The sequence below is a fragment of the Peromyscus leucopus genome, chromosome 1 (genome assembly GCF_004664715.2).
Source record: "Peromyscus leucopus breed LL Stock chromosome 1, UCI_PerLeu_2.1, whole genome shotgun sequence".
Classification (NCBI taxonomy): Eukaryota; Metazoa; Chordata; class Mammalia; order Rodentia; family Cricetidae; genus Peromyscus; species Peromyscus leucopus.
In genome coordinates this window covers 179661221-179681486 of record NC_051063.1, presented here as the reverse complement: position 1 = coordinate 179681486, position 20266 = coordinate 179661221, and the positions used below count along the sequence as shown (strand labels likewise).

General features: G+C 52.6%; 3 protein-coding genes across 6 annotated transcripts; 1 reads left to right on the top strand and 2 right to left on the bottom strand.

The window, feature by feature from the left end:
• The first annotated feature begins 5593 nt into the window (after positions 1-5593).
• Trim28 (tripartite motif containing 28) lies at positions 5594-12537 on the top strand. Its single transcript, XM_028884863.1, has 16 exons — positions 5594-6495; positions 6786-6898; positions 7030-7162; positions 9416-9551; positions 9630-9746; positions 9818-9932; positions 10033-10179; positions 10281-10395; positions 10479-10585; positions 10683-10719; positions 10809-10854; positions 10939-11191; positions 11275-11594; positions 11675-11885; positions 11975-12112; positions 12194-12537. The coding sequence occupies exons 1-16, from the start codon at positions 6150-6152 to the stop codon at positions 12368-12370; spliced, it is 2511 nt and encodes an 836-aa protein (XP_028740696.1). The 5' UTR covers positions 5594-6149; the 3' UTR covers positions 12371-12537.
• A 763-nt stretch (positions 12538-13300) lies between these two features.
• On the bottom strand, positions 13301-16203 carry Chmp2a (charged multivesicular body protein 2A). Of its 4 annotated transcripts, none has more exons than XM_028884901.2 (6): positions 15920-16203; positions 15212-15425; positions 13933-14112; positions 13728-13858; positions 13583-13644; positions 13301-13508 (listed from the first exon to the last, which is right to left on the bottom strand). In XM_028884901.2, the coding sequence occupies exons 2-6, from the start codon at positions 15377-15379 to the stop codon at positions 13381-13383; spliced, it is 669 nt and encodes a 222-aa protein (XP_028740734.1). In that variant the 5' UTR covers positions 15380-15425; positions 15920-16203; the 3' UTR covers positions 13301-13380. The 4 variants fall into 4 exon arrangements, with proteins under 4 accessions (XP_028740734.1, XP_028740733.1, XP_028740731.1 ...); XM_028884900.2 differs by having other exon boundaries at positions 16055-16203; XM_028884898.2 differs by having other exon boundaries at positions 15212-15487; positions 16055-16201.
• A 487-nt stretch (positions 16204-16690) lies between these two features.
• On the bottom strand, positions 16691-19476 carry Ube2m (ubiquitin conjugating enzyme E2 M). Its single transcript, XM_028884903.2, has 6 exons — positions 19119-19476; positions 18032-18126; positions 17891-17929; positions 17687-17790; positions 17294-17357; positions 16691-17207 (listed from the first exon to the last, which is right to left on the bottom strand). The coding sequence occupies exons 1-6, from the start codon at positions 19225-19227 to the stop codon at positions 17067-17069; spliced, it is 552 nt and encodes a 183-aa protein (XP_028740736.1). The 5' UTR covers positions 19228-19476; the 3' UTR covers positions 16691-17066.
• Positions 19477-20266: the final 790 nt, after the last annotated feature.

Below are 20266 nucleotides of genomic sequence, written 5' to 3'. Positions count from 1 at the left end.
TTTATAATAGCTTACTCCCCTCCCCTGCACCCTCAAGGTTGTTTTCAAGTCAGTCACTTGGTAAATAAGCCATGTTATTTGTACTCTGTTAACAACAACAACAACAACAACAACAACAACAAAAGTGGATTCCTTTAATCCCATTACTCAGGAGACAGGCAGACCCCTGAGTTGGAAGCCAGCCTGGTCTACAGAGAGAGTTCCAGGATAGCCAGGGCTACACAGAGAAATACCATCTTGAGAAACAAACAAAACAAAACAAAAAAATGAAAATAAATAAGCAAAACGAAGCTGAGCAAGCCATGGGGAGTAAGAACAGTACTCTTTCATGGCCTCTTCATCAGTTCCTGGCACGACTTCCCTGGTTGATGGACTGACTACAAGCTGTAAAATTAAATAAACACTTTCCTTCCGAAGTTAATTTTTTTTTAAATTTTATTTATTTACTTTATGTATGAGTGCTTTGTCTGCACGTATACCTTTATGCCAGAAGAGAATGTCAGATCCCTGTAGAGATGGTTGTGAGCCACCATGTGGTTGCTGGGAATTGAACTCAGGACCTCTAGAAGAGTAGTCAGTGCTCTTAACCACTGAGCCATCTCTCCAGGCCCCACTCCCCAAGTTAACTTTGATCATGGTGTTTTGTCACAGCAATAGGAACCTTAACTAAGCAAGTGGTCAAGTTTCTTTCTGTGAATGCTTTTTTAAGACACGTATTTATTAGCATGGACGCTGTATGTGTTTTGTACCACAGTGGTCGCATGGAGGTCAGAGCACAACTGTATGGAGCCATCTCCCTCCTTTCACTTTTTGAGTGGCTCCAATGATCATCATCAGGTTTGCTGAACAAAGGGCTTTTACCATCTCAGCAATCTTTCCAGCCCAGCTCCTGTGGATTCATTCTCTCTCCCTCTCTTTCTCCCTCTCTTTTCCTCCCTCCTTCCCTCCCTCCCTCTCGATCTCTCTCTGCTTTTTCAAGACAGGGTTTCTCCATGTAGCCCTGGCTGTCCTGAATTCACTCTGTAAACCAGCCTGGCCTTGAACTCACAGAGTTGAACGCACTCTGCCTCCTGAGTGCTGGGATCAAAGGCGTGTGCCACCACTGCCAGGTTCCACCCGTTTCTTATAAGTCTGGAACCCAAGGCTTTGTGCATGCTTGGTTAACATGCTGACAACTTTAGTTCCCCATTTCTTCATCTTTCTTTTTGCTATGCTGGGGATTGAACTTAGGGACTTGAACATGCTAAGCAAGCACGGCTGTACCACTGGGCTATTTCCTCAGTCCTTTGGCTATTTTCTTTTTCCATCAATTTTTTTTGGCTATTGACTATGCTTCCTTGAAGGACTAGCTTTCTCATATGGCAACAGAGTCAAACACTTTCTTTCCTCTTCTTCTTCTTCTTCTTCTTCTTCTTCTTCTTCTTCTTCTTCTTCTTCTTCTTCTTCTTTTTACAATTTATTTATCTTTTTATTTTATGTTCATTGGTGTATGCATGTATGTCTTTGTGAGGGTGTCAGATCTTAGAGTTACAGACAGTTGTTAGCTGCCATATGGGTGCTGGGAATTGAACCCAGGTCCTCTGGTAGAACAGTTTTGCTCTTAACCACTGAGCCATCACTCCAGACCCCCTTTCTTTGTTATAGTATGAGATCTAGTGTCTCCTGTCCTCTCTGATGTTCCTCCTCCACCTGGAAGCCAGCAGAAGGGTGAGGGCATCCATGGAGTCCAGGCCATCTTTGGATTTATGTGATTTTGTTTTCCAGGGATTGCTTTTTCCCATTCGTGACATGGGTACTGCATTAAGCTAAAAGGGGTCTTATAATACACACACACACACACACACACACACACACACACATATATACATACATACATACATACATACATACATACATACATACATCCTAAGTGATGCAAGAGTGTCTGGAGAGCCATGATTAGTATGACAGCCAAGAATAGTGGTGCATGCCCTTAATCCAACTTTAATCCCAGAACCCAGGAAGCAGAGGCAAGCTGATCTCAGTGAGTTAGTTCTAGGACAGTCTGATCTGCATAGGGAGTTTCAGGACGGCCAGGGCTGTGTAGTGAGACGCCGCTGCCTGAGGGGTGGGTGGGGAATGTGTCACTGCTAGACATGATGCTATTCCCCTGTAATCCCAGTTACTCAGGAGGCTAAGGCAAAGGAACTCAGGTCATGGCTTGACAGGCCACACAAGGAGTTTAAGACTGGCTTGGGGATTGGGCAATGAAGTAAAGCATTGTCTCGAATTAAAACAAGCAACCAAACAAACGACTGGGTATGTAAGTCAGTCAGTGGTCCAGCACTTGCCTAGAGTCCCCCAGTAAATTAGCAGAATGGCTCAGTGGTGGAATGCTGGACTCTCTGGGCTTAATTCTCAAATATATATATATACACACACACACACACATGTATCTTATGTATCTTACTTTCTGTAACATCTGAGTGTTTATTGTTTAGGGAAAAAAAAGGATCGTTGCAAATGTAATTTCAGTTTTTGTTTTGTTTTATTTTGTTTCCAAGACAAAGTTTCTCTGTGCAGCCTTGGCTGTCCTGGAATACTCTCTGTAGACCAGGCTGGCTTCCAATCACCTCTGCCTCCCTGGGATTAAAGGCATGTGCCACCATGGCTGGCTAATTTCAGTATTTTTTTAAAATAAGATTTATTTATGCCGGGCGGTGGTGATGCACGCCTTTAATCCCAGCACTCGGGAGGCAGAGGCAGGCGGATCTCTGTGAGTTTGAGGCCAGTCTGGGCTACCAAGTGAGTCCCAGGAAAGGCGCAAAAAAAAAAAAAAAAAAAAAAAAAAGATTTATTTATTATACTGGGCAGTGGTGCTACATGCCTTTAATCTCAGCACTTGAGAGACAGAGGCAGGTGGATCTCTGTGGGTTCCAGGTGTAAGGAGTCTGTCCTTAATTGCGTCATCAGCCTGCGACAGCGTCCCAGCCTAAAAAGTGGGTTTGCCCTCTGTGTGTCTCTCTTTCCTTTCCGCTCTTTCCTTCTGTCTATCCTCCCCCCATCCCCCAATAAAGCTCTAAAAAGGTAACCATGGCCTCTGATTCTCCCGACCAGCACTCTCCTCCGCCGCCGGCATGGCCACTCAGGTGATGGCCAGCCAAGAGCAGCGCGCTGTTTAACCAACACCAGGTCATCCTGGTCTACAAAGTGAATTCCAGGACAGCCAGGGCTATTTCACAGAGAAATCCTGTCTTAAAAAACCAAAAGTATTCAGTATTCTTAATGGGGAGATTACTTTTATCCAAGTTTATCTGGTGGGTCCTATATACATACATTGACATTTTTGTATTTATTTATTTGTTTAATTTATGTATTTGGACTTTTCCATTTTTTTTTTTAAATTATAAAATTTTATGTGTAGGATGCTTTGCCTTCATACATGTATGTGCACCACATTTGTGGCTGGTGCTGGAGGAAGTCAGAAGAGGACCTTACATCCCTTGGAACTGGAGTTACTGATGGTTGTGAGCTACCACGTGGGTGCTGGGAATTGAACCTCTAGTGCTCAGCAAGAGTTGCAAGTGCTCTTAATCCTTTTGTTTTGAGGCAGACCTCATTCTGTAGACCAGGCTGACCAGAACTCACTATGTAGCCCACCTTAGTTCCAGATTTACTGTAATCCTGCCTCAGCCTCTAAAGAGATATGATTACAGGAGTAAATTAACAATGTGTCCTTTTGTTTGTTTGTTTTTGGTTGTTGTAGAGTATGTATCCCAATTTGACTTTACTATGTAGCAGAGAGTATGTATTCCAACTTGACTTCACTATGTAGCACAGGCTGTCCTTGAACTCATCCTGTTCTTCCTCTGCCTCTCCAGTGCTGGTGATCATAGGCACCTGCTAATGAACTGGGCTCTAACCAGTGACTGCCCTGCCTATAGGTCTTAGCACCTGTTTCTAGCTACAGGGCTCCTCACTGTTTGGGGACAGTGTCTGATAGTTATTTCTGTACTTTCTACCAATACCCATTTAAAAAATTTAAATTTGCACCGGGTGTGGTCTTGCACTCTGGAGGCAGAGGCAGGCAGATCTCTGTGAGTTCAAGCCTGCTCTATAGAGAGAATTCCAGGACAGCCAGGGCTGTTACACTGAGAAACCCTGTCTTGAAAAAGTAAAAATATTTGTTGTTGCTGTTGTGTGTGTGGTGAATGCACGCATGCATGTACACACATGCATCTCAGAGTGAGCATGAAGCCAGGACAACCTGAGGGAGTTGGTTCTTTCCTTCCAATTTGTGAGTCTTAGTGATTAAACTTATGGTCAGGCTTGGTGGCAAGTGTCGCTGTTCGCTGAGCCATCTTCTTAGCCTCCATCGCCGCCCTCCCCCATCCCTTGCCCTGGTTCTGGTGTGCTGGGGATGCAACCTAGGGCTTCGCACAGGTTAGGCAAGCAAGCGTTCTGCCACTCGTTCAAACCCCCAGTCCCCATCATCACGTATAGGTCTAGGTAGACTTGGCTTACAGGCCCCCTTCCCTGGTGATTCTGGGTACCAGCTATGGGCGGGGCTGTTAAATACTCCGCAAATATTTCTACGGGACGCCCATACTTCCCCCGGTGTTTGTTTCGCCAGCCTCCAGATTATGCCCACATTTTCAGAGGTAGGAAGAGAGTCCAGCGGCTGGGTCTGGTGGGGGCGTGGCCCGCCGAAGGGTGAACGCTGAGCAGCCGAGGAAGGAACAAAGGCTGGGGCGGGGACAAAGCCCTAGGCCCCCAGCCTGATTGGGAACAAAGGCCACCCCCGGGGCAGTGGCGGGACACTCCTCGCCTCTCCGCCGCCACGTGGGGAACACCTGGATCCGCGCGAAGAGGCAGCCTCTTGCTGTTGCGAACCCTGGAGCTGCCAGCGTGCAATTCACGGTCGTCCAGACCCAGACTGGAGACCGAGGGTCCTCACGACACTGAAAAGCAACAGAGGCTTTTACCCTCAGCACGGGAATGAAATGGGAAGGGGGACAGAATGCCTTGTGTATACTGATCCTGCTTCTGAGACTCCTAGTCACGCTTAATCTTGTTATTCTCTACCTCAGATTATTCATTCTAGAGCCTGCTCTTCTCCTCAGATGGGTCCTGATTCCTCTCCAGGTCCTGTTCTTCCCCTCAGATAAGATTCACCACTCAGATCCAACTTTTATTCTTCTGCGTTAAACGTTCAGTTCGCCCACCTCCAAAAAACCCATCAAAATCAGGATAACAGATGGCTAACACTAAGAAAGGGTTATGGAGGGACCGGGCAGAGTTTTACAGGACGGCTTCTCAATGGCTCTCTGTGATCTACAGTTTGACTTGGGGCAACTTTGTGCTTCCCGAGTTTAACAATTAAAAAAAAAAAAAAGTTTGGGTTAAGACCGCCTCCGCGTTCCGGCGGGAACTTCCTTCCTGCTAAAGACCCCGCGCCCCCTCCACCTGGGCTCAAGTCTCTGTGCTCGGCTGCGGCCCCGCCCACCCCGCATTGTCCCGCCTCTCCTCCTCGACTATAGGCCGGGTCGAGGCTGCAGACGTCGCCACGCCCGCTGAGGAGGCGGAGCCCGAGGTGCAGCTTTGCACGGCCCGCGCGCTAAAGCACGCGGGGGTCAGCCTTGGTGCACCGTCCCCGGCCCTGGGAGACTTCGCGCCCGTACTCTGCCGGTGAATCCCGCACCCGCGGAGTCGCCACGCAAGCCCGGCAAGGGCGGCCGCGAGTGCAAGGGAGGGCACTGGCGCCTGCGTAATCGGCCTGTGCCCCGCCCCCGGGCTGCGGTGCCCAGCGCGCGTGCGCGGCGTCGTCGGCGCCAGATATTTCTGTCCCGCCTCCAGGCCGCGGCTCTTTCTGCGAGCGGCGCGCGGTCGGGCGGTTGTTAGCAAGTCTTGCGGCGCGCGTCTCAGCAGCCAGGGAGGAGGCGGCGCGGGTGGCGCCGTCGTCTGCAGAGAGGCCGGTAGCCAGCGGCTTGGCCGCATCTCGGCTGCGCCCGGGGCGCGGCGGGCGTCGGCCCAGGAGACGCGTGGCGGAGCTCGGCCTCGCGGCAGCCGCGACTACCCGGCCGTTGGCGGCGGAGCGCTCTTGCGCCTGCGCAGCGGGCTCCGCGCCCCTCCTCCCCTGGGCGGCCCCCCCACCCCCCGGCGGCGTGTGAATGGCGGCCTCGGCGGCGGCTGCGGCGGCCTCGGCGGCGGCGGCTTCGGCGGCCTCGGCGGCTTCTGGCAGCCCAGGCTCGGGCGAGGGCCCGGCGGGCGGCGAGAAGCGCCCCGCCGCCTCTTCAGCCTCGGCGGCCTCTGCGTCCGCGTCCTCGCCCGCGGGGGGCGGTGGCGAGGCGCAGGAGCTTTTGGAGCACTGCGGCGTGTGTCGCGAGCGCCTGCGGCCCGAGCGGGAGCCTCGGCTGCTGCCCTGCCTGCACTCGGCCTGCAGTGCCTGCCTAGGCCCCGCCACACCGGCCGCAGCGAATAATTCGGGGGATGGCGGCGCAGCGGCGGACGGCGCTAGTGAGTGCTGGGTGGCCGGGTGCCCCTCCCCCTCTCAGCCTGTGTTCGGGACTGCGCCTGTGCGAGAGTAGGGGGGCCCGGGTAGGGTTAGGCCTGGTGGTTCAGTGGGGGGGACGGGCTCTTGGCCTCTGAGCGATGCCAGTGGCCTGGGCTGGACATTCAGCTGCAGAGTGTGATAGGAGATGGAGGGGAATAACGTCCAGAAAGGAGAGTGTCCGTGGTTCAGCCCTCGAGTGGGAGGCATGGCTTAGGTGAGCGTCCGGGATTTTCACACCTTCTTGTCCCAGCAGTGGTGGATTGTCCAGTGTGCAAGCAGCAGTGCTACTCCAAAGACATCGTGGAGAATTATTTTATGCGTGATAGTGGCAGCAAGACTTCTTCTGATTCCCAGGATGCTAACCAGGTGTGTCCTGGGGGAGCGAATGGCGTGCATGTCCTTTTCCGGAGCCTAGCAGGTTCAGGATGCATTTTCTGGGAAGTAAATGCGGGTCTGCTGGGTGGTTCTGCCTGTTCTAACCCTCCTTTCTTTCACAGTGCTGCACTAGCTGTGAAGATAATGCCCCAGCCACAAGCTATTGTGTGGAGTGCTCTGAGCCACTGTGTGAGACTTGTGTGGAAGCCCACCAACGGGTGAAGTACACCAAGGACCACACTGTGCGCTCCACGGGTATGTGAAAATTGGGAGGCTGTTGGGGCTGCCCTCATGTCTTATTTGCCTAAAATGCCTGCTTGCTGGATGAGTGTTTTTCCAGGGACCTGACACAGAACCCAAAAAATTCCTGGGTTCAGGAGTGCACTCTTGGGGGTCTAGGTGGGAAAGGTACTGTGTGTAGGGTTTTTGTTTTTCTTTTTGAGACAGCGTTTCTCTGTAGCCTTGGCTGTCCTGCCTCTAACACCACCTGGCCCGTGTGTAGAGTTAAAGTATGCTGCAGTCAATACTAAGGGTTAAGCTAAGACCATCTTGGAATAGAGTGGGTCCTGGTGGTGGACAGCTTAGTATAAGCAGCTAATGAAGGCAAGATGGAAGTGACTTTTGATTTGGATGTTTGTTCTCTGGCACCTGGCTTTAAATTGGTGGGAAAGAGCTCTGGAACAGGAAGGGTTGGTAAGGCTCTTGGGCCATCCATCAGTGAGTCGTGAATGATTGAGCAGTGAGCCTCATCTTCTCTTCTTAAAGGCAGGCTCATGGTCAGACATCCAGGATTGTATAGCTATATGGTGGACTGGGTATGGATGGAATAGGTCTTTTTTGGGGGGCAAGGATTTGGTCCAGACTCTTTCTTTATTTCTTTTTTTCTCCGAGTCAGGGTTTCTCTGTGTAGCTTTGCATCTTTCCTGGGACTCACTTGGTAGCCCAGGCTGGCCTTGAACTCACAGAGATCCGCCTGACTCTGCCTCCCCAGTGCTGGGATTAAAGGTGTGCGCCACCACCACCCGGCTGGTCCAGATTCTTAGGATCAACTTTTTGATGTGATAGTTGTAGTTCCTCCCGCCCCAGAGGGAAAGTGTGATCGTGGTAGTGGAAGGTGTGTGGTGAAGGCTGAGAAGCAGGAGGCATGGAATCTGAGGGTCATATCTAATAACACCACAGGACAGATCCAGGGGTACAGCAGTGACATGAAGGAAGCCAAGGCCTGACTGGCCTGTATTCTAGTAGTACATAGTTTGGACTTGGTTAGTACAGCCTGGATTGGATTAATTAGCATTGGGGAGGAAAGGGACTGATACCACAGTCTATCACTTTCTGTTTTGGTGAGATATTGTCTTATTGTAGCCCAGGCTGGCCTTGGATTCTGATGTTCCTTCCATAGCTCCAAAGTACTTGAATTAAAATAGGCTACTGTCAGTATGCTTGGTCACCCCCCCCTTTTTTTTTTCAAGACTTTTTTTTTCTTTCTTTCTGTTAACAGCACTGGCTGTCCTGGAACTTTGTAGAACTGGCTAGCCTCAACTCACAGATGCTTACTTTTGCCTCCTTGGTCCTAGGATTAAAGGAGTATGTTGCCACGCCCAGCTTTAACTCAATGTGTAGACCAGGCTGGTCTTCACACTTAAGGAGATCCTGCTTACCTCTGCTTCCCAAGCACTGGAATTAGTTTTATGCCGCCAGGCAGTGGTGGCGCACACCTTTAATCCCAGCACTCGGGAGGCAGAGGCAGGCGGATCTCTGTGAGTTCGAGTCCAGCCTGGGCTACCAAGTGAGTTCCAGGAAAGCGCAAAGCTACACAGAGAAACCCTGTCTCAAAAAACAAAAAAAAACCCCAAAAAACAAAACAAAAAGAAAAAAAGTTGTGTTATGCCAGGCCTTTTTGGGGAAGATAACTCAGTATGTAAATCAGGTTGGTCTGAAACTCAGGTTTGTCTGCCTTTGCCTCCTGAGACTTGGGATTATGTCCATCCTCTTCTTTCAAGGAGATCGGTCTCACTATAGAGACAAGTCTGACTTGAATTCACTAATGTAATTAGACAGGGTTTTTCTGTGTAGCTTTGCACCTTTCCTGGAACTCACTTGGTAGCCCAGGCTGGCCTTGAACTCACAGATCTGCCTGACTCTGCCTCCCGAGTGCTGGGATTAAAGGCGTGTACCACCAGCGCCCTGCGTAATTAGCTTTTTTAACAGGGAGATAACTTGTTTTGGTGTGTCTGGGTGTCATTACTCTGAGCCATCAGGACCTTGTTTATTTGGGTATGGTTTGTTGGCAGGGAGAAAGTTAACCAGGATATAGTAAAGAGATTCTCCACAAGCTTGTATATATCCATTGTGATGGATAGTGGGGTCATCTGGGAGGAAAAAGCTCCATTGTTGATTTAGGTCTTAGTAGGTGGGTCAAGGTTGTGGGATGAGCTGGAAATGGGGTCACAAGGGTTTTGTATGCCACTTGAGTTGGAGATGACTAAGGGCATGATTCCGATTTCGCAGGGCCTGCTAAGACTCCTGATGGTGAACGCACAGTCTATTGTAATGTGCACAAGCATGAACCCCTTGTACTGTTTTGTGAGAGCTGCGATACTCTGACCTGCCGGGACTGCCAGCTCAACGCTCACAAGGACCATCAGTGAGTCTCAAGTCACAGTAGGTTGATGCCACCACTTCCCAATTGAGCATGTAGGCTCACTTTTTTGTGTGGTTTTAGGTACCAGTTCTTGGAAGATGCAGTGAGGAACCAACGTAAACTCTTGGCTTCTCTGGTGAAACGTCTTGGGGACAAACATGCCACACTGCAGAAAAACACCAAGGAGGTTCGCAGCTCGTAAGTGAGGGTGCCAGGGCTATTGGGGTCCCAGGGTAAGGGTCCCTGGCTTGACTTGTCTTGTCCATTAGGATCCGCCAGGTGTCTGATGTGCAGAAGCGTGTGCAGGTTGATGTCAAGATGGCCATTCTGCAGATCATGAAGGAGCTGAATAAACGGGGCCGGGTTCTGGTCAATGATGCCCAGGTAAATCTTACATTGTAAGCATGATACCATCCAGGGCAGAGAATGATCCTAGTACTCACTGCTTTGCCGTCTTCCTGACCCTGTTCTCCTTGATCTGCAGAAAGTGACGGAGGGGCAGCAGGAGCGTCTGGAGCGACAGCACTGGACCATGACCAAAATCCAGAAGCATCAGGAACACATTTTGCGATTTGCCTCTTGGGCTCTGGAAAGTGATAACAATACAGCCCTCTTGCTTTCTAAGAAGCTGGTGTGTAGTGGTGGGCTTTATTCAGCTAGATGGCCGTTCAACATTTTTGGGACCCTGTAAGCTAGCAAGTGAGCTCATATGCTACCTTTTTGCCCCATTAGATCTATTTCCAGCTGCATCGTGCTCTCAAAATGATTGTGGATCCTGTGGAGCCACATGGTGAGATGAAGTTTCAGTGGGATCTCAATGCCTGGACCAAGAGTGCTGAGGCTTTTGGTAGGTTGCGTATTTAGTCTTTTGCTTGACCTGGGGAGCATCCTAGGCAATACTGCACCTACTGAAGATTCTCTCTTCTTCAGGCAAGATTGTGGCTGAGCGTCCTGGTACGAACTCCACAGGTCCTGGGCCCATGGCTCCTCCAAGAGCGCCAGGGCCCCTAAACAAGCAAGGGTCTGGCAGTAGCCAGGTGAGCTGGGGAGAGGAGCCAAGAAAGGGGTGAGGGCCATAGGATGCCGTGGAGTTCTTGCCCCACTTAATGATCACATTCTCTGTTCTGTCTCTAGCCCATGGAGGTACAGGAGGGCTATGGCTTTGGGTCAGGTAAGTAGTTTTTTGCCTGAGATTTTATTGGAAGGGCTTGGTGTATACCCGTGTTTGTCTTTTCTGCCAACTCTTTGTCTTCTGAACAGATGATCCATACTCAAGTGCAGAGCCGCATGTGTCAGGCATGAAGCGGTAAGTGTGACATTGGAGTAGGTGGTGTAGTACTGGTGTGGTAGGGATGTGTAGGATCTCATAACAAGGTGTATGTACTTACAGGGCGCGCTCTGGTGAGGGAGAGGTAAGTGGCCTCATGCGGAAGGTGCCACGCGTGAGCCTTGAACGCCTGGACCTGGATCTCACTGCTGATAGCCAGCCACCAGTCTTCAAAGTCTTCCCTGGAAGCACCACTGAGGATTACAATCTGATTGTTATTGAGCGTGGTGCTGCTGCAGCAGCTGCTGGTCAGGCTGGGACTGTGCCCCCAGGAGCTCCTGGTGCCCTACCCCTGCCTGGGATGGCCATTGTTAAGGTGAGCCTGTCGTTACAATACAGGGCAGTGATTAGAGAGTGACACCTGTCACCCCAGATTTGGATAACAACACTGTCTTATAGGAAGAAGAGACAGAAGCTGCTATCGGAGCCCCACCTGCTGCCACTGAGGGTCCTGAGACCAAGCCCGTGTTGATGGCTCTGGGTGAAGGCCCTGGTGCTGAGGGACCCCGCCTGGCTTCACCTAGTGGCAGTACTAGCTCAGGCCTGGAAGTAGTGGCTCCTGAGGGTACCTCAGCCCCAGTAGGTGGACCAGGTATCCTGGATGACAGTGCCACTATCTGCCGTGTCTGCCAGAAGCCAGGTGACCTGGTCATGTGCAACCAGTGTGAATTTTGCTTCCACCTGGATTGCCACCTCCCTGCCCTGCAGGATGTGCCAGGGTAAGTGTGAGGCTGGGCAGGGTCAGATACATCATGGAGGGCTGGTTGTTGTCATTTACATCTCCTACTCTTGACCCTAGGGAGGAGTGGAGTTGCTCCCTTTGCCACGTGCTCCCTGACCTGAAGGAGGAAGATGGGAGCCTTAGCCTGGATGGAGCAGATAGCACTGGTGTGGTAGCTAAGCTCTCACCAGCCAACCAGCGGAAATGTGAGCGTGTCCTTCTGGCCCTGTTCTGCCACGAACCCTGCCGCCCTTTGCATCAGCTGGCTACCGATTCTTCATTCTCCATGGTGAGTTCAGAACAGAGGAGAGGTTAGGGATGCTGAGAGGTAGGTGGTGGGTGTCCCCTCTTAAGCCTATATGTTGTCTCTACCTGCAGGAGCAGCCAGGTGGTACCCTAGACCTGACCCTGATACGTGCTCGCCTCCAAGAGAAGCTGTCGCCCCCTTATAGTTCTCCCCAGGAGTTTGCCCAAGATGTGGGCCGCATGTTCAAGCAGTTCAACAAGCTGACTGAGGTGAGCCTGCAGAATGAAGCCGGGAGGGCGCAGGGGGAGGAAAGCCAGGACTACTCACCACTCTGCTCTTAATTGGCCCAGGACAAGGCGGATGTGCAGTCCATCATCGGCCTGCAGCGCTTCTTTGAGACGCGCATGAATGATGCCTTTGGTGACACCAAGTTTTCTGCTGTGCTGGTAGAACCGCCACCGCTGAACCTTCCCAATGCTAGCCTAAGTTCTCAGGAGCTGTCTGGTGGCCCTGGTGATGGTCCCTGAAGCTGGAGCTCTTGTGGTCAGCCCAGTCAAGCTCTGGTCTTTGTCTTTTCACCCCATACCCCCTCCTTTGGTGGCCTGACTCCTGCTCTTGGTGGCCCTGTCCTTCAGTCCCTCCTCACAAAATGGTTTTTACTTCTGTGGATTTAATAAAAATTTCACCGAGTCGATCATGCCTCAGATGTTTCAGGACTGTGTTCCTGAGGACTTCTTATTCCTGTATTATTTACCATATCAAAACTATCTTTCCCAGGGGACCTTATCTTTTTGGCAGAGTGAAGGATTTGAACACTATCCCTGTGAAACGTGGGTTGAGGTCTTAGATGTAACATGTTCCTCCCACTGGCCAAATAGAAAATCTGGACCTGAAGCTACTCAGATAATCAGCTTGCACCAAAAAGTGGGTTGCATGCTGAGATTCCAGACATTTTTCTTTTTGTCCAACCCTCCCCACCTCCCAAGACAGGGTCTGGATTTCCTGGAACTCTGTAAAACCAGGCTGGTCTTTAACTCAGATCTGCCTGCCTTTTGTGTTGGGATTAAAGGTTTGCACTATCACACCTGGCAAAGAATTTGTCCCTTATTGCTTAGGATCCTGACACTAGTTTGTCATTGACTGATGGTTTGGCCAATTGCCAGTTGAGCCCCAGACAGACTACACCCAATTGGGCTGACAGTCACCACCTTTTTTTATCCATTGTCATGTTTTATAGGGCAAACCCTGTTGGGTTGGTAGATGGAGGTCTGCGTTACCAGGATGCTACTAGCCCACTTGGGGTGGTTGGCCTGTATGTAGTCTTAGTGCCAGTTGCTAAGTGTGGGGCTTGTACCTGATTGAGAACCAATCTTGCCTACTGCCCCAAACTCCAACCTAGAGTTGGGTCCCGTAGCCACTAGTCACAAGTTTGGGAAATCTCACAGCCTTGGGGGAAATTTATGTCCAAATTTCTTTATTTCGGAGGGGACAGGGTGAAAACCCTGGGCATAGAGTCCATCCTTTGGAGGAGAGTTGTTCAGTCCCTGCGAAGGTTCTTGAGCCTCTCTTCCAGGTCTGCATCAGCATCAGCCAGGGCTGAGGCTGTGGCCTCCGCTTTCTTCCCACCAGCAGCCACACTGAGTGAGCCACCAGTGGAGGGGAGGTCTGTAGAGAGAAGTGAGGGTCAAGGGCTGTGGCTGAACTTGGGGTGGGGAAGAAGATGGGTTTGGAACACTCACTTGATAGCTCATCTGTGAGGCTCAGTCCCAGCTCATCCAGGACTTGGGACACAACAGCATCACTAGGAAAGAAGGACAACTCATGAGGGCTATGAATGGGTAAGGGGCCTGGAAAACATCCCTGCCGGACTGTTACTTTCCACACCTCTCCTCTTCGTCTTCCTCATCACCCATGGCATCATCGATGGCGTCATTCATCATTTCTTCCTTCATATCCATGATCTCTGCCTGCCGTTCAAACTCCATCATGATCTTCTGAATCTGGGGTAATTTGAGCTGGAAGAAGGGGGTGGATGAGTGAGCAGCCTGAAGGTCAATGGGGATGGGAAGGTAGATTGAGAGGGACAAACCTGTCTGTTCATGGTGCCCATGGCCTTAGTAACACCCTTCATGGCTTGTGCCATTGAGTTGTTGGATTTTAGAGTCTGTATCTTGAGGGACACAGCCTGGATGTTAGCCCGCATCAGCACAAACTTGCGTACATATCTCCGGGTACGAACCAGGTCTTTTGCCATGATTCGAACAGCATCCTGCAGTGGATAAAACAATAAACAATGATGCTGTAAAGTTACACTTTATTCCTGTTGAGATCTAGAAGACTAATGGAAACTAACCCAAGTGATTACTTCAAAAATCTCACCTTCCACTCAGGGGTATCACTCCAGCCATCTATGTAGCCCAGAGTAGCCTACTGGCAATCTGTCCCTGTTTTCCTAATGCCAAGACTACAGACACGGCGGGCCCCTGTATTCAGGCTTGTCTGTAATCTGGTCCTTATATGCAGGAAGGTAGCAGGCCTAGGCTCAGTTCTTATCCCTATTCCCTTTTATGTCCAGAGTTACTTCTTAGACTTTCTCAGTTTTAACCCCTAGACTGGACCAGAATGTGCCTTGCGCCAGGGCTTGGATGCTGGTAGAGCCTTGCCTAACATGCACAAAATTCTGTAGTCTAATCCCTGGCACTGAAGAAAACAAAACACCCAACTCTTCCATATGACAGAGCCTATGTATGCCTCATTGTATCTGGAATCACATAAAAAATGCATCCAAAATCCAGCTTCCATTCCCTACTTACATGTTACTGGCACACTGACCAACTGTACACCCGCCCACCTCTCATCCTTAATGGCCTTTGTTTGTTTTCAAGACAGGGTTTCTCCGTGTAGCTTTGGCGCCTTTCCTGGAACTATGTAGCCCAGGCTGGCCTCATACTCATAGAGATCCACCTGCCTCTGCTTTTCGAGTGCTGGGGTTAAAGGAGTGTGCCACCCACTGCCCAGCTTCTCACTGGCTTTTTTGACAAGGCCAGTTAACACAGGTTCCTTCATCCTGGCTCACACTGCAGCCTCCAATTCTGTTTGGCTCACGGCCACTCAGTTCTCTTGTTCTCCCGGTTTGTTATGGCTAACACTTGCTGTTGTCTGCTTGATGCACTCCTTGGCTAGCTTCTCTGCAGGCTCACTCATCGTACTAATGTTAAGGAGTTCCCCAGATACCCCAAACTAGGAAATTCCTGCTTAGCTTTCACTCAACTTTCTTCAAAGCACACGTCTTTCACTGTCCTTAAAACAGCGGCTGAGATGGCGCCTTGCCTTGTTTGTGTCCCGGCCCCTGACCACTTGGCACTCACCATCTGGCCTTGCTTTGCCATCTTTTTGATGTCTGCAATGATTTTCTTTTCTTGGGTTTCTAGCTTCTGCCGCTCCCTGTCCAGCTCCCGCATGGCTCGGTTCAGGGCTCTCTGGTTTTGCCGAAGTAGTTCTTCTGGCGTCTTCCGGCGCCCAAACAACAGGTCCATAGTGGTAGGACTCCACCAGCAGATCTGAGGCAGACGTCAGACCTAGCTGTAGGGTGCAGGGCCCAGGACAGCAAAAGGCAGAAATAGGGTCCTGTCAGTGGTTAGGACCTGGGGACAGGAGGTAAGCATGAGCAGTCAAAAAGGATTAGTCAGGGAAGGTCCGAAGTGAGAGCAGCCAGAACTAAAGTTACCCACTTCTCTGGCTCAGGCGCACCCCCTCCGCCCGCCACTGCCCTGCTCTCGCAAACAGTAGGGCAGACTTAAGGGCGTGGTTCTGGAGTATTCCAGGGACCCAGACGTGAGTAGGCACGCCAAGGTGTTTGAGTACTGAGGAGAGGGTGGGTGGTTGTGGGGCCCCTCGTCAAGGGAGGATAGGATGGAGCATGTTCTGAAACCTAGTTAGGTGGAAGTTGGGCCCTAAGGTGAGGTAATGGACCTGAATGATGAGGGAACCTGGCTCGCCGGGGTACAAGTGGCATCTACACCCAGGACGTGACAGAACGGAGGGCAGGTCGTGGGGATGCAGAGGAGCCTGCGTACCGAGGGCAGGCAGAGGTGGGGACCTCGATGACGAGGGCAGGGTCGGGCAGACTGCGCGACATCCGACCCCCTAGCCGAGAAGCCCTCCTACGCTGCCGCCCAACCGGGACCTGCGGCCCAGCAGGGGCCACTCACCGGAGCCGAGAGAGCGATGGGCTTCCGCTTCCGGGTCACGCCCCTTTCTTTCCGAAGCCTTGGGCCCCCACCACCAACAGCCCCTCGGTTCGGTAGCCTCTGCTGCCGCCGCCGCCGCCGTTTCCGGATTAAACGACATGACGTCACACGGCCCACCCTCCCCCGGAATGCTGGGAAGCGGCAGGACGCACGCGCACAGCCAGCAAACAACGCGCATGCGCAAAAGACCCCGCACCTCTGCGGAAGACACAAGTCCCACCCTAGTAACCCTCGCAGGCTCCCAGCAGGATTGCAGCAGGACCGGCACCGGCCTATTCGTTCTGGAAGGCCCATACTCGACCCTCCTTTGGGCGGTTCATTCATGGAATCTTAGCAAGTGCCTGGCAGGGGCCAAATCGGCGGGCCCAGTCATGGCATAAAGGGGCAAGCCTGGAGATGACTTGTAGGTTCGCTTATGTTGGTGTAAAGGCCAGGGACTGAAATTAGCCGATTCTTTCCATTGCTTGCTCCTCATCTCAGTGAGTGATCTCCCACTCAACCCAAGGCCACAGTGGCTACACACTCACTCATCTTCATCACGGACGATGGTGGACCTCACCTGTCCCTCCCTCCCCAACAGAAGGAAGAGGCAGAGGCCATGCAGTAACATTCCCCTTTAATAGCCTGGTGGGACCTCCAGTGGTGGTGGGGTGGGTTGCCTGGGCCCAGCGACCCAGGACCATTGCCCACTTACCCCACAGTCAAGAGTGGGGTGTTGGACAGCACCCAGCGGGAGGGGGGGGGCACTAAACAAGCCAATTCATTTCCCATCGCTGAGCAGGTCGGGAGGAGGCAGCACCGACCATAATCACGTGGTGGTTAAAAAAAAATAACTAGGGGCAGGTGACAGGGAGGGGAGGCAAGGCCAAGGCAGGGGCCAAGGCTACCCCACACACCCTACCCGGGCCCCCAATAAATATTTGCAGGGGATGCCTGGGCTGGTAACCCCGGCAGGGATGGGTATTTGCTAACCCTATTTCAGGCAGCGCTCGAAGTAGGTGGAGCCGATGTAACCACCTCTCATGGAGCGCTGCACGTTTTGTTCAAACAGCCGCCGGTTGTTCTGCAGGACTTCGGCAGCCTCCTTGTTCAGTGGGTCCTCGGGGTTGGGCTCCTGGGGCCAGTACAAGCGGAAGTTAAACAGGCAAGAGAGGCAGACGGCCAACAAACCCTCAGCCTCCAATGCCTATCCCTACTCACCAAGAAGAGATACTGCAGGCCATAAATTATGGAGTTTATCGTCAGGACTGGCTTCCAGTCCTCTCTGTGGGCAGAGAGCATCAAGGTTATCAGGGGTTGGTGAGTGGGAGCCGCCACTGGCCCTGCTAGTACCAAACAGGTCAGGCCCACAGGAGACCCACAACACTGAAGAGTGAGATGTGAGAAAGGGGTAAGACATGGAACAGGGCAGGCCAGGGAGAAAGCCAAGGCCAGGCAAGCTATTAAGAAGACAACCTGGAAATGAAAAGATGGAGGACCACAGACCATAAAGGGGAGGGAGGGACAGAGATGGGTGCAGCATCCACAAAAGAGCCGAGAGGACGCATGGAAGGCAGGCCTTGGGAGGGGAAGAAGGGAAGGCAGTGCCATCACCTGAGGATGTTGAGGCAGACGTTGCCCTCGAGGTCAATGTTGGGATGATAAACCATTGTCTCACACTTCACCTTGGGGGGGTCATGGGGGTAACCTTGTCCCACCTGGTCCCAGAAAAAGAGAAATGTAGGTTTGTTTGGCTATGCATCATCATCAGCTGCTGCTGCTTCTCCACAGAGCCAGCTCTGTCCACTCGGGACTCACCTTAAAACTGAACACAAACTTCCCACTCTTGTAGAAGCCCTGGGGAAGGAAGGGGAGAATGAATTAGGGTTCCCTGTTCCCTATGGGGCTGCCCCTGGGGTCTGCTCTTGGGAACCCTTGCCATGCTTATTTGACTCGTACCTCATCAGGACAGATAACCAGCTTGAAGTTGAGGAGGTCGTCTGGGTCTGAGAAGCTGATGTCACAAGTCTTGGGCAGGTTCAGCTCGTTAATGTCTAGATGTGGGCAGCAGACAGAGGGAGAGAAAACAGGTGAAAGGAAGGAGGTAGGTCTGGGCAGGTGTCAGCAAAACCTCAAGCCCTCCTTCTGGACCCGTGAGCTCTGTTGTGTGGTGTGCTCCACATCTCTCGGTCCGTACTATATATTCTTCTCCACTTTTCAGTCTCTGCACGGACTCTTCCGGATACACAGTATCCCACATACAAGCATCTTCAGTTGGAACTGGATGCCCATCTCTTGGGAAAGGGCAAACCCTTATTATCTCCCTAGACCCCCCACCACCACCAAAAGTTCCCACCACACAGTCCCCAAGAACCCCTGCTCCCATAACCCTGGTTTTCAAGAGCCCCTGAGCACCCTAAACCGGAGGCTCTCTCTAGTCATGATCTCTATCCACTCTGTTTATGTCCATCCTAATTCAAGGACCATGACCCTTCTTCAAACACTAAACCATCCCTTTTCATCAACTATCTAGCCTCCACTGGCCTTCCTCTTCTCCGGGTTATTCCACGACCCGGTTCCCATCTGACTCCTGAGACTTCCAGCATGGAGCTTACTTAAATGGACCCCTCACTCCCATTTCTTAGCCCTTGTCACCTTTCTTCCTCTCTCCCCCTCACCGCAAACTCAAAACTGCTCTGCCCGACTCCTGAGTCCTGGGCTACAAGACCCCAAAAGAATACACGAAACCGTTTCCTACTTATCTCCAACTCACAACCTTCACCTTATCTTCAAGGCCCGTCACCCCAAAGCAAAGTTCCCGTCTGACTCTCAAACTATCCCCCTCCCCTAACAGATTCCAGGTCCCTAACAATCCAGGCCTTGGTATCCCAACGCCCCACACCCGGCCCCAATCTCTGACCCTCCCCAGTGACCGCACCCCCGTCCCGCATCACAACCCTCGGACCCTGACTTCCGATACCCCTCCTCAGCGGCTGCATTTTCACACCCCGGCCCCAGACCTCGAACGCGGGGTCCCGACCCCTACCCTTCTGGATCCGGAGCTGCGCCGCCGACGCCTTCTTGCTGCTGCCCTTGGTGCCGCCGGCCGACTCCTCCTCCTTCTTCTGCTGCTTCAGCGAGAACAGCTTGATCATCCTGCCGCCGCCGCCGCCGCAGCCGCCGCGGGGCCCGGGACCCCGGCCACCCGGCCCCCCGCCGCCTCCTGCGCCGCTTCCGCTCCTCGGACCCGCTGCCGCGGCCTCCTCCGCTGCCGCCGCCGCCCGCCCGGCCTGCCGCGCTGCTCCGCGCCCACCACACGGCCCGCCTCGGCTCCCGTAGTCCGGCTCCTGGCCTGGCTGAGAGCCTCGGGTGCGTTCGGAGGCGCTCGGGAGGACTCGGCGCTCCTCGGCCCCGCCCCTGCTTCGGCCCCCGCGCCCTCCTCCCCCTCTTCCGCTCAGGTCTTGTGAGGCCCCGCTGCGGCGGCGGACGATGGCCTTCCCGGGTCCGCCACTCTCCGGCCTGCTTGCTCCCTCTGCGAGGAGGCTGCGGTGAGGTGGAAGGAGGAGGTGGCAGCCGCGCTGGCGGCGGCAGGGTACCGACAGAGGCTCAGCTTCCGCGGCAGGCGCGGCTTCGCTGCGGAGGTCGGCAACGGCCTCGGGCGCCCCGCCGCTTCGGCACTTTCCGCCGCCTGCCCACTTCGGTTCTTCCTGTTCCCGGCTGCGTTCTGCGCCTGCGCAACCCTTTGCAGCCCCCAGGTTGCTCCTCGTTGGAGTTTTGGGTTCGGTCTTCTTCGGTTAAGCTCGGGCATTTCCGTGTGTGGAGGTGACTATTCGGCGGTCCAGCGGGTACTTCCTGGGATGCGCACCCAGCAGAGCAGGAAGCGGTACTTGCAACCATTTTTGATCGAGGCGGGTAGTGGCTGTTTGGTTGTCGGTGGTTCCATTTAATGTTGAGCTTATGCGGAGCGTAGCGGGAATGGGCTAGAATGGATCTTGCTCTCTGTGGGCTCAGCAAAGGCAGAGCCCGGGCGTTATAAGGGACATTGTCTGAGCTCTCTCAATCTCATCGCAAACCCAGATTGCGATTGATGTAAACTAGTTTAAAACTCGTATTGTTCCTGGAGGCTGAGACATCAGGTTCACTTGAGCCCAGGCGTTCAGGGACATCCTAGGCAACAAACACATGAGACCCTTG